The sequence below is a fragment of the Sorex araneus genome, chromosome 7 (assembly GCF_027595985.1).
Source record: "Sorex araneus isolate mSorAra2 chromosome 7, mSorAra2.pri, whole genome shotgun sequence".
Lineage (NCBI taxonomy): Eukaryota > Metazoa > Chordata > Mammalia > Eulipotyphla > Soricidae > Sorex > Sorex araneus.
Window position 1 is genome coordinate 14,412,496 of NC_073308.1, and position 16,110 is coordinate 14,428,605.

Sequence of the window (16,110 nt, forward strand, 5' to 3'; positions counted from 1 at the left end):
CCTACTGCTGGGGGCACTTGGGGTGCCTGGAATTAAACCCCAATCTCTAACATCATACATCTGCTCTGGCTTTTCAGCTGTCTGCCCTGCCCTTCTCCTTAAAAGGGGAAATAAACTTGAAAGAAAGTTCCCTGGTTTTTTCTTTGAGGCCCATGAGTGGTACTTGGAGAATTACTCCCAGCTGAGGTACCAGGGGTCAGACCAGGCCAGTGCCTTTCCTAGCCCCCAAAACTAAGGTCTCTTGAAGAGACTTTGGAGAGGGTGTGGTGACAGTGCCTGCTCTCATGGCAGGGGGGTCCTTGCCCATTTCCCACCAACTGAGGAACGCTCGAGCACTCTGCCCCTGTGGTGACGGTGGCCCGCCCACACTGCGGGGCTGCTGCTTGGGAAGCGTCTGAGCCCATGTCTTGCTTCTAGGGCACCATCACCCCTGGCTCCATGAGGAAAATCTGCACCTACTTCCACCGCAAGCCCCAGGAGGACTTTTGCAGCCCCGAGCGGTCCACGGAGCTGTGATGGTGACGCGTTGGTCCTGGAGGCAGCCCTGAGTGGTCCACGGAGCTGTGATAGCTGAGTGCCAGCCCGGAGGGAAGGTGCAGGCTGGCCCTTGTCACTGGGAAATGGAGGCCCTGCTATGGGGCCACAGCCCTCCTCAGAAGGCACTGTGCCACTCTGTCCCTCCTAGCTTGGGCAGAACAGAGTGTGCCAGGGCATGGTGGGGGCTGGCCAGCTGCTGGGACCCCCAGCTGGTCCTGCAAGTGGCTTTTTACTGCACTCAAGAGGGGAATCTATAGAAACGTGCTCAGATGAATACATTTTTATTCAGTATTAAAATAAGTCTCCAGTTTAAATCTCTATTTTAAAGTCAGTGAGAAATGTCCTATGTTGGGGGCAATTTTATCATTTCCCTGAGACCCAGCTCCCCATCTTCCTGCGAGGCCACATTATACCTCATTTCTGCAGGGGAGATGTCAGGGAGCTCGGCCTCGGTGCTTGAGGGACTGCAGTCAAGTCATGAGATTCTTAGTTGTGATTTTTTACTAGACATTTTTGTAAAGAAGACACCTCTGGACCTAAAATCCAGAGCCTGAAAGTCAGGGCTTTTTTAACATGGTTTTGGGGTTCTCTATTCATGGGAGCACTGGCAGAGCCGCGCCTCATGTTCCTGCCGCACTTGCAGAGCAGGCTGCAGCTTCTTGTAGCACGTAACCCACATGTCTCGTCGCCCCTGTCGAGGCGGGAAGCCCACCTGGTCCTGCCGAGGACTCGCCTGGCCTCTGCTCATGGGTGCAGGCTTGACCGCGGCTTTGTTGTCTTTTTCCAGCCCATCCTTGGCAGCAGGTCTGAACTACCTGTGCTTCTCACTGCAGCCTGGAGGCGCGAGGACTGCCCGGGGTGGACTGCGGCCTCTCCAGGGTTTGTCCCGGGGGAAAGCCGAGGGAAACCAGAGAATGCCCGTCTCTAGACGAGGCCCGGCCAGCGCTCTCCCACCTGTTGCCGTCCTTGTACTTGGTGGCAGCCTGGGGTCAGCTGCGGGCAGGTCACCAAGAATTGGCTGCTCGCGAGCTGCAGTGTGAACCCAGCCCCGTCGGGAACCAGGACTTGGGGTGGTGGCCAAGGCCAGCTGTACAGCGACAGTGACTACCCTGCTTGTGTTCGTGTCCAGGAGACTCAGCTGCTCCTGCTAATAAAGCTGCTACCTTCCCGGTGTCCTGAGCGTGCTGCACCAACCTGCAGTCCGTCCCGAAGGCTGTGTGCGAGCAGCCTGCCTGGCTGTGCCTGAAGATGTGCTCTGGTCAGCCCAGGGAGCGCCAGTGTCCTCAGCCCGGCCTTTCCCGCTGTCACTGTGCAGCTGACCCAGGCTTGATCCCCAGCACCATGCAGGGTCCTGTGAGCACAGAGCTAGGAGTAAGCCCTGAGCGTCACAGGTACGACCAAAAAGAAATCAAAGCCAGTAAGTTGGGGGATTTTTCTAGGAACACACAGTGACTGGGCAGCAAAAGGGCCGGGTCCAATGCAGAAGCCCATGTGTGCGAGGAAGCCTGGGTCTCCGCTCCTCAGCCTGCAGGAAGCATCTGAGTGCTCCTCCACCCTCGGAGTATACTCTGCACCCATGACAAGGGGCTGAAGGCATGGCTGGGTTTACACCAGAGCCCCCAGCAGGGCTCGCACCGGCGCCCAGACAGACTGACAGTGGCTGGGCCGCGCCACAGTTGTCAGCTCTTTCTCAGGCTGGGTGGCATCTTCTACCTCGTCTTTGAGTTGCATGATTCACAAGGTTCCTAAAGGCTCTTTGCCTTAGTGTGTTTGTGCTACAGTGGTGGTGTGGAGCTGGGGGTGGAACTCACAGTCTGGCTCCTGCAAGACTCGCCGCTGGGCGACACCCCCAGGGAAAGCTCAGGGTTCCTGAGTGTCAGGTGAGAGCTCCAGGGTCTGGGGAGTGGCAGCTCTCCAGGAACAGGCGATGGGAGGGCGGCCATGGGCCAGGGACGCCGCATGCTTGAGGGGGAGAGGGGTCTGCCGTGGGAGACAGCGGGGGGAGGAGACTCGGCCACCCTCATCCTCTGGAGGGGACACTACAGGGAGTGGGTCAGGCCTGTTCTATTTCTGAATCCATGGGGTGTGGAGTAAGGGCTTGGAGCAGGCCGGCATCTCCAAGGGCACAGGGGAAGGTGAGAAGTAGGTTTGGCACCTTTTTCTGGGTACTGTCTTTGGAGGCCTGGCCTCAGCAGAGCTCTCACTGTCCCTGCAGGCAGGAAGCGCTGAGCACTTCCTGCTGGGTACCAAACAAGCACCCTTGAGTTTCTAGTATACAGCAAACCCAAGTATCTTGGGAGTAGTCCCTGGAGATGGCACAGGTCATCTGCTGTGCCTGGGAAAAGGGGTCAGTTCCAGATGGTCCTCGGGTCTCTCTCTGTCTCCCTGGGCCTTGGGCTTGGCCCTGTGCCTACCTTGCAGACAAGTCGTCTCAGAAGCACGGGGGTGCTGGGGTGCCAGCATAGCTGGGAGGGCCCTTACCTTGCATGCGGCTGACCCAGGTCAATTCCCTGACACCACACATGGTCCTGACTACTGCCGGATGTGGCCCAAAGATAGAGCAGACAGCCAGGAAGCCTGGGCCATAGACGCTGAGGCTTTGCATGCACGGGGCAGGTTGTGAGGGACATGCTGAGTTGGTCGTGTGTGTCAGGCATGACGGGAGTGAGATCAGTGACTCAGGAAACAGCAGTCACTCCCTGGAGGCCCCACACTTATTTCCGAGGCACTCGCCAAACGCCTGGTCACACCGACAGCGAACATCGTGTACAGCGGATAGGGCCCAGAACAAGACCTCGGCCCTGCAGGCCATGTCCGGCAGAAGTGCTGAGAAACCGGCATCCTCCGAACTGGGAAGGCGGGTGTTTCCCCTCAGGGCCCTGGTGGGTGGAGCCCAGAGATGGCCTTTCCCACCAGGTGTGGCTCTGCAAAAGACCATTACTGGCCTGGCCATCCATCCCCTCGGAGCAGGGCTAAGTTCACAGCCATGGCAGAGCCATGCAGCTAGCATTGAGAGCGTACACAGGGCCCAGACCAGCCCCTCCCCTTCCCCCATGGGGGCCTCAGGTGACACCCCCGTGTCAGCCCTTCACCCACTGGTCCCCACATTTATCTTCTGAAATACTTTTGGTTTGGGGGCCACACCCAGCTGTGCTCAGGGCTCTCTTCTGGCTCTGCACTTGGATCACTCCAGACCAGCTCGGGACCACATAAAATAAGGGGAATTGAACCCCTGTTGGCTGTATGCAAGGCCAGAATCCTGCCCGATGCTCTCTCTGCCCAGCCCCAAGGGTCAGCTCAGTGGGTCTTACCATGTCGAATCAAGACAGAGACCTCTGCAGGTCCTCTCAACTCGACCTCAGGCCTTTCCCTTCCCTTTCAGTGGGTTTCTCAATTTCCCATGCCAAGTTTGAGTTATTTGAGGGGGAGAAAATGGTTTTGGTTCTTGTTTCATTTTATTTTGTTTGGGGGCCTCGTCCAGCAATGCTCAGGGTTACTCCTGGCTCTGTACTCAGGAATCACTCCTGGTGCTCGGGGGACCATGTGGGATGCCCGGGAACCCGGGTCAGCTGCGTGTGAGGCAAACACCCTCCCTGCTGTACTATCGCTCAGGTCCCAAAATGGTTTTGGTTCTTTAACAAGAGAAAACCTGGGGGTGGGGAAGCTCCTGGCAGGCAGAGCTGTGGGTTATGTGCCCTGGTCTGCCCTGGGCAGCAGCCCCGTTGGGGCCCTAGCAGAGGTACAGGAGGCAGAACAAACACCCCCAGGGCAACGCCCTGTGCTCTGAGAAGCAAGCAGCCTGGGCCCAGCACCCTCCTCTGGGTTCTGAAATCTGTCCTCTCCTCTCCAAGGAGTGCAGAAGGGGCTGAGCCTGGAGAGTGGCCCCCCTGCCGTGCCCCCCAGTGTTGCTCCTAAAGGGCTCGGGCCTTCCCCGCCCAGCCTGAGAGTGGGGTGCAGAGGGCAGCTTGGACAGGGGCCGGACACCAGGTCAGCAGTCCGCCAGGATCCTGTCAATAGCTCAAGCTCTGCTGAGCACAGACCGTGCCCCGACTCGCCTGGCCACTCCCACCTGCCCCTGCCCGCTTCATTAAGGGTTTCGCTGAGCCATTTTATTGGGCCGAGGAAGCCAGCAGAGACACTACTGTCTCCCACTCAGACGAGGGCCGCACGGTGCCCTCACGTGCAGGGACATGCCCGAGGCCCAGTGTGGGGACGCTTGCAGGAAGTGGACACCCCAGAGGCCCCAATTCTCAGGCACAGGTACTGCAGGGGCAAAGGGGGTCACCCGCAGCCTGCAGCTTCTGTGCCCAGCAGTCCTCAGATAGGGCAGCGGCTGCCCCCATGTCTGCAGCTCTGCTGGGTCTGGGCGCTTCCGCAGGGACCCCTGACCTGAGTCAGAGCTGAGATGCCCCTATATGTCCTGCTTGTCCCAGAGGCTCTGAATGAGGCCCCTGGGCCCAGGGCACCCCTCCACGGAGCATCACAGACGAGGGGCACCTGGGCAGGAGAGAGGTCAGGACCATCGACAGTGAAGGGTGCACCAGGGCCTGGGAGGACTCCTCGCTGTGGTGAGGACCTGGTACCACAGCACCAGCATGGGGGCCCAAGCACAGCCTCCCGGAGGAAACTGCCCCCACTGCCGTACTGTAAGCAGCTGGTGCCACCCATTCATGCCCTGATACCCCTCTCAGAACCCTCCATGCCCCCCGAGTCTGCTGAGAGCAACAAGCAACCTTTCTGCCCAGCACTTGTCAGGGTGCTGGGGTTGGGTGCACAGTATCTTCACAGCAGCACAAGGCAGGGGCCCTGGGCTGCCTACCCCAGCCCAGAATCCTGCAGCCCATCCCCCCAAATCTCCGGGGGACCAGTGGCAGAATCTCCCCCAGAGGAGAAGCCCACATTCCCAGGAAATGGGTGCAGAGTGCAGGGGCTCAGACATGCCCTGAGCATGCCGACCAGGTTTGACTCCCAGCACAGCCAGGAATGACCCCTAAGCCCAGAGGCAAACAAACAAGCGGCAGTGAGTCCCTGAGCTCTGCCAGCCGCTGCTCAGGGCTACAGCTGGCGAGGGCTCGGCCAGGCACGGTTGGGCCGGGCTCCAAGGACACCTGCCAGGGCAGCATTTGTTCTCCCCCTCCCCCCAAATCCCAAAGGCCAAGGTATAGGGGCACCCCACGCGCTGCTCCCCCACCCTGCCTCAGGCATCTGACCCAGAAAGTGACAGTGTCACCCCCTCTGTCTGGTCTGTCCCTGACAGTGATATGTGAGGCGCCCCAATTGGACCTGCCCTGTGAGCTGGGCAGAGCCCGGACCTCCCTCCCACTGCTGCTTCTGCCCTGCGGATGGCTGGCCGCCCGCCTGTCCCCCACACGCAAAGGAAGGTGCCTTGGCCCTCCCTTCTGGAAGCTTCTTGCCCTATCGTGTCTCTTCCCACACCTCAGCCAGGCCATGTCCAGAGAGGCTGATGGCCCTGGTCTCCCTCCTGTGCCACACCTGCAGATCCCACTGGCTCCTTAGCTGCCACAGGACGGGGCTGCCCGTACTGTGCAGGGCTGTCGGGGACATGTCTGGTCTCTCCCGCCAAAGGGTTGGAGAAAAGGCCTTCCTGGGAATGGGGACAGGGGAGGGCACCTCAAGGCACCGTCTGATCTCTCCCCAACCCTTTAGAAGTTTCTTGGGGAAGTTTCCAGCTCTGTTACACCATCCTCTTTCTGGAACCTTCTCCTCCCTCCCAACCCTGGGTGGGCACGCTGAAGCAGAGGTGGAGTTTTTGTACCGACACCTCCGTGCCAAGCCCCTGCAGGGAGCAGGGCCCTGGGCCCATCCTGGACACTGTGTGGACACTGGACAGTACAGGGCACAGCGGCCCCCAACCTCGGGCAGCTCTGGTGCGGGGAGCCGGGGGTGCCAGGCCGCACCCAGCAATTTTCCTTGCTCCCTTTGAAAAGACGTGCTTGGCCAGGACTCAGCCAGCTTCCTGTACCCCAGGTTTCTGGGGGCAGAAATAGCATTCTAGCCACGTGGCAGAGGGTGGGGGCTCACAGCTCAGAAACGGAGGGGCCGTTGGCTCCCCCAAGAAGCTCATGTGGCTGCAGTGATGTCGCAGGCTCCATGGCCTCCGTCTGCCCCATCACTGCTGTGCCATTGTCCCTCCAGCTGCTAAGGCCCCTTGCTGCACCCAGGACTAGCAGCAGGAGTCCTCTTCCGTCGAAGGAGGCCAGCAGGAGGCGACTGTGAGTCCCTGAGGGAAGACAGATCAGAGTAGAAGGACCCAGCTCCTGTCTGACCATCCACCCAGCAGTGCCACAGGAGGACGTGGCCAGGAGCGGGAGCAGCCTAGTGGCTGGACAGAAGTGTGACTACCCTACACCGGCCTGGTCTCCGCATCTTCCTCACACCTCCTCCTCCCTGGGGGTGCCCAGCTATGGAGGACACTCACCCCTCGTCACTGGCCAGAGGTAGTGCATGAGTGAGGCACTTGCCTTGCATGTGGCTGGCCCAGTGCCAGCCCAGGCCCCTCGCAGGGTCCCCTGAACACTGCGGGTGTGGCCAAAGACTTCCCCACAAAATAAAAAAATTAAAAACTGCATCTCCCACCATCGGCCTTGTGCAGCTTGTCAGCAAGCCCTCCCTTCACCTGACTGTGGGGCCAGGTGGTGCCAGCCCTTTTCTGCATATGCGCTGGCCTCCTTGACCTGCCTGCTGCAGCCACACACCATTTCTCTCCAGTGTCCAGACGCGTGGCGATGGCAGCAGGATGGGCTCGGGCAAGGCTCTCCTCTGCCTTCTGCCCCCCCTTTTGATGGCGACAGCCCAGCCCTGCACTTCAGGAAAGAGCCTGGTTTTCTACGAAAGTTGGACATGGTCTGAGGGCCAAGGCAGCAACTGCTCAGCCCTTTCCAGGCGGCTGGTGACACTCTCCCTCTCTCCCTCCACACGTCTGTCTGTCCATCTATCCAAGCCTATGAGCAGAGAAGTCTGCCTCCCCTCTGCCGTGGCAGCTGGGACAGCTGGTGAGGGACATAGGGTGTGATATGCCACAGCTCAATGGGAGCCCCACTCCCACAGCCAGCTGCCAGGACCCCAAGTACCTAGCTTAGTGTGGTTGGGGTGCCCAGGGCCAGGAGGGAAAGATAGAAGACCCCCTGATGGCTCCGAGGGGCTGGAGGAAGCAGCACCCCCGCACGCCGTGACTGCCCACTAGGAACTCGGCCAGCCATTGGGCACCCATAGGAAATGCACTCCCATGTGATGAGGAAAAGCTGGTGACGGCCCTGGACGGGCTCATGTGTGTCCCACCTGTATGGCGGGGACCCCGGAAAGGACAAGTGAAGTCATCACGGGCTGTCCCTGGGGCTCCCCACCTCAGAGTTGGTGTCCCTGAGCCCGAGTTCAGGGGAAACAGGCTCAGCGGGCCGGGGCAGGTGGTGAGGCAGCTGCCATCCCAGCCCTCTGCTCTGCCACAGCCTCGCTGGCCTCTGGTGCTGCCGGGCACTGCCAAGGCACTGAACAGTCAACCAGAGGCCTCCGGGGTGTCTGAACCAGCCGGACCGGCCCTGGGGCCCATCAAGCCCTTTCCAGAAAAGTCACGCCAGGACCTCCAGAACTCTGCCTGCTTTACGTGTCCTCCAGCTGCACCCAAGGCTACACCTGCCCCCTGGTCCCAGGGCCTCTGGGGCGTGGTCTTCCCTCGACAGTGCTGCCGCATCTCCTGAACACACCTGGTGCCTCCTGGCGCGCCCCATGCTTGGGTCACACACCCGGGGCTCTCCCTGTGCTCACCAGGCCAACTGCATTTCTTTAAGAGGAAAACAAGCTGAGTACCCCCTTTCTCTTACCTGCACCCCGGACTCTGTTGCTCGTTCACGGTTGGGTCCCTGGTTCCAGCAGGTCCGGTGCTTTGTTGCTGCACATGGAGTTGGTTCCATGGGATGTGGGCCAGGCCGGAGACTGCTGCAGCTTCCTCTCCATGCAGAGACCACCAAGGAGACGCCGCCTGAGGCTTCTCTGCGGACCGTGCCGGGCAGGCAGCTCTGCCTAGGTGCAAGCGTAGTAAGAGCAGGGACTCCTGGTCGTGCCCACGGCTGCAATCCAGCGCTTCAGGCACCCACAAGCAGATCCAGTAGGACAAACCATCTTCCCGCTGCTCTCCCTCCGTCAGGCCCTGACCAGCGGCCAGATCGGGGCTCCTGCTCCCCGTGCCCTAGGCACCAGACATGCCTGCAGTGTCCCGCTCAGCCTAGCTGTCCTCTGCACCCGCAGTGGCGGCTCTCTCATGCACGTGCCAGTTTTGTTCCTCCACCACCCGCAGACACGATCGATACGAGAGGCCAACCTAGCTGGCCCAGAGCCAGAACCAAGGAACAGGCAGAGGCCAGAGCATGAGTCAGGCAGGCTGTGCACTGGCCTCCGAGGACCTGGGTCTTTGTCACCTGCTGCTTCAGGCTTCCCTCCTGCCCCACTCCCTGCCAGCCCTCTTCTCCCTGTCTCTCCTCTCCTCCAGGGGCAGGAGGCTTTCCCCGGGAGCACCTTTCTTCCTTGTCACTATGCCTCATACTAGGCTGCAGGCTCGAGAAGTCCCGGGACTGCCTCCGTCCCTGACTCTGCCGCTCAAGCCCTTGGGTGACATCATGGGCCTCATGTGGGCAGCTCAGGTTCTGTGGACAGAACCATGAATGCTGGTCCAGGGGCTTCCAATGAGCTGCCTCTACGTGAGGGACATCCCTGCATGTGCCTGCGCCCATATGAACCATGTGCTGTGTTCGTGTACTATGTGTGCCCATACACATGTGTGCATGCACGATGCATGTGTATGTGTGTGCATGAGTCCATGTGTGGATGTAGCACGTGTTTGTGTGTTCCATATGTGTGCCTGTGCTCGTCCATGCATGTTGTGCAAGCATGGGCTGCTGTTGGCTGGAGGACACGGTGTGCGGGGAGGGCGGCAGGGAGCAGTAACGAGCTGTGGTCCCTCCCGCACAGCACAGTTCCAGATCCAGCCTCCCGGGCACTAGAACGCAAGACGCTCATTTCTACACTGGGACTCCTCATGGAGGGACGGGACAGCGGCCCTAGACTCAGCCTGCAGCACTCCCGCCCCCCTCTTTACCAGGCACGCCTTTCCCAAAGTCCTCACCAGCTGGAGAGGGCAGGACTGTCCCTTTGCCCCAGGAAGCACCGAGTGTACCTTTCCTATCAGGGCCATGGGGAACGGGTCTGGGCACTGGGGGACATGGGTGGAAGGCCCTACAGGCTGGCACTGTGGGTCTCAAGTGGGGTTGGCAGAAACCCGATTCAGCACTGGCACAGGTGCCAGGGAGGAGAGTGTGTCCTGGCGCTGCCAGTCAGAACAGCTCACAGTTAGGCAGGGAGGGACAGCGCTGCCCATGGCCACTCCACCATCACATGCCCATGGAGAGAGTGGGCTGGGGGGCCACAGCAAGGTGGGGGCAGGGACGACCATGTGAAGGTCACCCGGACAGCCCCATCTCCTCACAGGGGACAGTGGTCAGGGCCTGGGGTCCATTCTGGAGGTGCCATTCCAGAGGGCCCAGAGTAGTCAGTGTGGCCTGCCCCATGAAGCCAGCAGCAAGGACATGGCCGACGGAGGGCAGGTGTGAAAAGGGTGCTGCACCCTCGCAGCCTCCCCGCCCTGCCATCATTGCCAGTGCTGACAGAGGCAGCAGTGGGAGCGGCTCAGCCATGAGGAGGTGACACCCTATGTCCACACCCAAACCCTCGGGGCCTGCCAGACAGTGCCGATGCTGGCAACTCCTCAGGGGGCTGGGGTGCAGGTCTGCCTCTAGCAGCCCCATGGTCTCAGGACCGCCTGGAGCAACCCCTGAGATGGGACTAGTCACTGAGCACTACCCATGTGTCCCCAACTTCCCAGTAGCCAAATGAAAGAATGGATGAGTTAGAGAGGTGGGCCAGGAAGCAGGAGCAGTCAGCAGACGGCCCCTCTCCTGTGGGACGAGAATGATGAGGGCAAACAAACCACTGCATGGGGCTGGAGCAATAGCACAGCGGTTAGGGTGTTTGCCTTGCTTGCGGCCGACCCGGGTTCGATTCCCAGCATCCCATATGGTCCCCTGAGCACCGCCAGGGGTGATTCCTGAGTGCAGAGCCAGGAGTAACCCCTGTGCATCGCCAGGTGTGTCCCAAAAAGCAAAAAAAAAAAAAAAAAAAACACTGTTGAACCGGCTGGGGGTGAGGTGTGGGGGAAGCCTGGAAGGGGGCAGGGGCAGTGCTGTGCAGGGTGGACCCTGGAACTGGAGGTCAAGGATGCCTATATAACATGAGCAATGGTCCCCCAGAGCTGTGCAATCATTATTCTGTTCTGGGTTTCTTTACTTGTGGGTATGGGCCATGCACAGCAGTGCTCAGGGGTCTCTCCTGGTGAGGCGAAGGGAACCGTAGGAGCTGCTGGGGGTCTACTCCAGGTCAGCTGGGTGCAAGGCCAGCACCCTGCCACACCCCTCTCTCTCATTTCTTTTTTAAACAGTGTAGTCATGCATTTACTTACTCTGTTTTTTTTTTTTAGGGACCTTCCAGCTCTGTGCTCAGGGTTTCCCCCAATGGTGCACGGGGACCCTAACTACTGGGATCCAACTGAGATCTGTGGTAGGCAAGGCCAGGGTCTGCAGTTGCTGACCAGTTACAGCTCAGTAGGAAGCACAGAGGCGGGGAGGGCAAGAAGCTGAGTGGCACTGTCCCTGTATGCTTTGCCCACCCTCCCAGCTGCACAAATCCCAAACCCTGATCCCTGCAGGACACAGCCCGAGAGAGACAAGGGCATTTTCCAGGCAGGGCTACACCCAGTGCAGCCGCCCCACCCTCAGAGCCCACTTATCTTGCTCCCTCATTTCACGGAATCACGCTGAGCAGTATCAGCTGAGTGCCTCTGGCATCTCTCCTGACCCAGACAGGGAAGTTCTCTTCTGTCCCCTCCCCCAGGCTGCATCTCTCGCTGGACAGCTGCCCAGTTGAGGCTGGGGCAGAAGGGTACAGTCTTCAAATCTTCCTCTGATTAACTAGGGGGCTCAGAGCAGAATGAGAGGCTCCTAAGAGGTAGAGTTTCTGTGAGGGTCCCCTCCAACCCCCGGAATGACAGAACTGGCTGCCATGGTTGAGTCTGACTCTGTCGCTGGTAGCACTGGGGATTGGACTCGGGACCTTATGCATGCAACACAGGAGAGCTGCACCCAGGGCCCTCTGTTTACTCGGAGCAGCAGGAATGCCGTTGGCAGTGAAGATGCGGACATGGAAGGCCTAGCTAGTCTCAGGCTACAGCGATAGGATGAGGTGCGACTGCCTGGGTCCAAGCCCTGGCATCGCACAGAGTTCAGCCCTGCCAGGAGTGAGCCCTGAGCACCACCAGGTGTGGACCCCAATAAAGCCTTTGAAAAGACCAGAGGCCACCTATTACAGGGTCAGGGGCAGAAACTGATTCTGAGGGTTCTATGCAGAACAAGTGGGAAAGGGGGAGGGGGAAGGAGGAGAGAGGAGAGAGGGCCTGGGAAGGGGAGGAGGAGCACCCACCAGTAGAGTGGGGCGGGGCAAGGGTGGCCTCTCCAAACTGGGAAGTGCCTCCAAGGCCTCTGGCCAAGAGGCACGTCTCGGCCAGACCTGAACCTGGAGAACTTGTCAGCCGGAGAGACCCGGCTCTGTGTGGCACGGCGGAGGGGATGCACAGATGTGGAGAGTGACCGCTCATCCCGAGGTCCAGGGCACCATGTGGCTCCAGCTAGGGCGCCGAGTGGGTTGTCCAGGGCGGGCACGGGAACGGGCTGGGACCTCGGCGCCGGCCAGCTGGCCTCTGCCCAGAGTCCCTGGGGCTGTGTAATGATTAACCGGAGCTGCTGGGGGAGCAGCCCCTGAGCGTGTGAGCATGTGAGTGGCCCCGGCTGCTTCTGCTGGCTCCCCCCAGATGCTCCCTCCCAGGGGCTGGGGCGCCAAGCGAGGGCTGCACCGGTCTCCAGGGGCCTTTCAAGGCTCCCCTGCTCTCTGACCGGTGGGGGCATTCGGGGCTGACCTTGGCCTCGGGCTGGGGAGCGGGAAGCACCACATGAGGGTGGTTCACTGCCAGGTGCTGACAGGGTATCCAGGGTCCAGCTCACGGCTGACCCCACAAACACACTCTACCCTGGTAAGACTAGCAGGAAGGGAAGTGGGGAGTGGGATATAGGAGCAGGGCTTCAGTGCCACTGCAGGGTCCCTGGGGCTTCTCCAGAATCAGACCCGGCCCATCTCACTGCTTCCTCCTTCCTCCCTCTGCCTCCTTCCTTCAGTGCCCAGGACCTGCCTCCCAGGCCAGGCCACGCCCAGTGCCAGGGACGCAGGACAAGCTGACGAACGCACAAGCCAGCACTTGGAACAAGGGGATGATGGGACATGGGGACAGTGGGACAGGGGAGCAGTGGGACAGGGGGCCGGTGGGACAGGGGGACGGTGGGGCACGGGACAGTGGGGCAGGGGGCTGGTGGGACAGGGGGCCGGTGGGAGAGGGGATGGTGGGACAGGGGGACGGTGGGGCAGGGGGCTGGTGCAGCAGGGGAACGGTGGGACAGGGGGACAGTGGGGCAGGGGGCTGATGGGACAGGAGGACGGTGGGACAGGGGGACGGTGGGGCACAGGACAGTGGGATAGGGAGCCGGTGGGACAGGGGGCCGGTGGGACAGGGGGCTGGTGGGACAGGGGGCTGGTGGGACAGGGGGATGGTGGAACAGGGGGCCGGTGGGACAGGGGGACGGGGGACAGTGGGACAGGGGGACAGGGGGACAGTGGGACAGGGGGACAGGGGGACAGTGGGACAGGGGGATGGTGGGACAGGGGGCTGGTGGGAGAGGGGGATGGTGGGACAGGGGGACGATGGGGCACGGGACAGTGGGACTCAGCTGGCTCCATCGTCTGGCTGAGGCTGGCCTACACTGTCCAGGGCACAGCAATCCCTAAGCCACACAGGCCAGCAGGCCTAGCCCCAGGGAAAGACATGCCCTGCTCCACCATGGCAGGTGTCCTCATGACCCCTGCAGGGTTCTGAGGTACCTGGAGGAGGGTGGGTGTGATCCAGGTGTCTGGGCAAAGGTGTTGGGCACAGGTGCGGGGCACAGGTGCAGGGCACGGGTGTCGGGCACGGGTGTCGGGCACAGCATTAGAGGCCAGGAGGTGGGGGAGGGACGAGCCGCCCTCCCTGGGTGACTGGAAGGGAGCTCATGTGAAGGCACCTAAAACACTGACTTGCCCCGGTGTCCTGAGAAGAGCTGCCGCCCAGGGTAAAGCACAGGCTCTCCGGGAGCGGCAGGCGCCAGAGTGCACCGACGCTTTGGGAGGGTCTGGGTCTGCTGGCAGGGAAGGGTGAGGGACACGGGACCAACACAAAGGGGTGCTCCACATCTTGGGGATGGGGGTGCGGACCCCAGAGGATGTCACCAGGGTCTGGTTCTCACTGTGGTGTTGCCACAGGAACAGTCGGAGCAACTGGAGCAGCCCTGTGGGCACAGCCCAGGGCAGACTTGGGTGACAGCAGCACGAAAGCTGACGGGCTGATTTAGGGGGATGGGACAGGGAAGGGGTCTTGGGGTAGGAGGGTGGGTACCAGCACCGTCAGAGGGGAAGCTGGTGCGGACTGGGGTCAGAGCGGTGGGATTTGGCCATCAAAGCAGAGCCACGGAGCCGTCATAGCCCCTCTGGCTCTCTCCCAGGTCTCTCTTCCAGTTCCCAGGGCCATACCCCATCTCCATCCAGCAGATGGACCTCCTGGGGTTCTGGCCAGCCAGGCCAGCCAGGGCACTCAGCTCTGCGCTGGCCGCGGGCAGACATGGCAGTTCCACAGGGGCACAGCACTCACCCAGAGGAAGCGCGTCCCAGAAGAACAGGAGTGGGGAAGAGATCATCAAAGCACAGCGCAGGGGCAGCACCCCAGCAGAGACCGTGACTGAGTGGAGGGGCTGGGCCTGTGCCCAGGGGCTGTGGCATCTGAGGAAGTGTGGCCCCCTGTGGGAGGTAGGGCCTGAGAAATTTCCAGACCCTTTCCTGGCCCACTCCCGAGAGCACTGAGCCACCGGGGCACAGTCTTGTCACTCCCTTGATTTTATAACTCCTCCGTGGCCCGCTTTTGCTTCCCTCCTCTGGCTTGCTTGCGTGGAGAGTTGCTATTTTCGCCTGGAAAGCCGAGGAAGGAAGCTGTAATTACAGGTCAGCCGCCAGGCCCGCTCACTCCCCGGGAATCCGCCCAGGCAGCCTGGTCTCGGCCCCGCCCTCCTGGAGGGGTTCCTGGGAGGCTCCCCTCCTTCCCGGACACCTTTCCCTTATCTCCCCCCACCCCCCACCGTGCTCAGGGCACTTGGTGGTGCCTAGAATGGAACCTGGGTCCAGTGTGGGTCAGGTTTGTACCCAGCCCAGCGCCCCTGTTTGACCTTGAACAGACTGGCAAACATAGTCCTGAGACAGCATCTCAGAGGCATGATGGCGCCCAGCAGGAATGAAAGACCTCCCAACACAGAGCAGGTTTCCAAGGGGCCTCCAAGCTGCCCGCAGGGCTTGCAGGGAACCAATGACAGGGGACCCCCCTGGGGACACCCACACACTCCACCCCACCTTCCTGGGGACTGGAGGAAATTTCTGGCCACTGTACCCAGTTCCCAGAAGCCCTTTACAAGCTGACATCTGCCCATGGACGTGGTGTTTCCCCAAGCCCTGCGCTCCATCAGGGACCTCCTGACGATGGCCCTGGGAGATGGCAGAGCAGCTGAAGAACCAGAACTCGGATGGGGAGGAGGTCTGGAACACTGAGTCAGGAGTTGCCCCTAGCACCACTTGGCAGGGCCCAAAGACAAAAAGGAAATCCACAGCAGACGTGGGGTTACAGGGCTCAGGAGGGCAGGGGGATAGGATGAGGCTGCTTCAAGGCTCAGTGAGCCGGGGGGCTGCAGCAGTGCGAATGTTGTAGAACTGGCCACAAAGGCTGCAAGTGCCCAGAAGCTTTGAGAGCACCAACACTGGGACCCTGGCCGAGGGCAGGAAGGGCCGCTGAGAGTGGGTGCCCCAGGTTGATGGACGGGGTGACAGGCCAGGGCTCTAAGTCTGGATGCTTAGTGGGCAGTCACGGCTGCTCCATCTGTGGCTCTCAACCCTCAGGCTCACCACGCCCCAACTACAAAGTCTCTGGGATCAAAGGGCGTCCCCCGGGGTCTCCAGATCTGTCTGTGCCTGCCCTAGAGCTGCTCTGGGGCTCCCACCTCTTACCACAAGCCAGCCTGAACAGGCCTGGGTCTCCTTGAGGGGTTTGGTGCCCCCCTCCCCCAGGTGAGCGGTGATGCCTGCACCCCAAAAGCCCCCATTTCAGTCTTGCTTGGGGTCCCCCTCGGTCCCCTTAAGACAAGGACCACTCCTGGCCTTGCCTGTACTCCACAGCTTCCGACACAGCCCGACACTTGTCTTTTCAGTGGGAAAGGGGAGCTCTGGGCTCAGGCGGCCACTTCCTCCTGCGTCCAGACCCTCAGCAACGAGTAAGTCATCTCTGACAGTGTTTGGGAGACCCTTCTGCTCCGCACACTCCACTCCTGTTCCTGG

General features: G+C 60.9%; 1 protein-coding gene and 1 long non-coding RNA gene across 4 annotated transcripts in view; one reads left to right on the top strand and one right to left on the bottom strand.

Moving 5' to 3' along the window:
• DTL (denticleless E3 ubiquitin protein ligase homolog) overlaps positions 1-2,959 on the top strand; it is a 29,021-nt gene extending 26,062 nt beyond the window's left edge. For both annotated transcript variants that reach the window (XM_055144390.1, XM_055144391.1), the window contains exon 15: positions 418-2,959. In XM_055144390.1, coding sequence (XP_055000365.1) covers positions 418-516 — 99 coding nt within the window. In that variant the 3' untranslated portion in view covers positions 517-2,959. The remainder of the gene's footprint in view (positions 1-417) is intronic.
• On the bottom strand, positions 1,773-14,691 carry LOC129406486 (uncharacterized). 2 transcript variants are annotated; one of them, XR_008631030.1, is made up of 3 exons: positions 14,387-14,691; positions 8,376-8,574; positions 1,773-1,888 (listed from the first exon to the last, which is right to left on the bottom strand). It is a non-coding gene; the product is annotated as an uncharacterized LOC129406486 (long non-coding RNA). The 2 variants fall into 2 exon arrangements; XR_008631029.1 differs by lacking the exon at positions 1,773-1,888 and adding an exon at positions 2,960-6,778.
• Between the last annotated feature and the right edge of the window lie 1,419 nt (positions 14,692-16,110).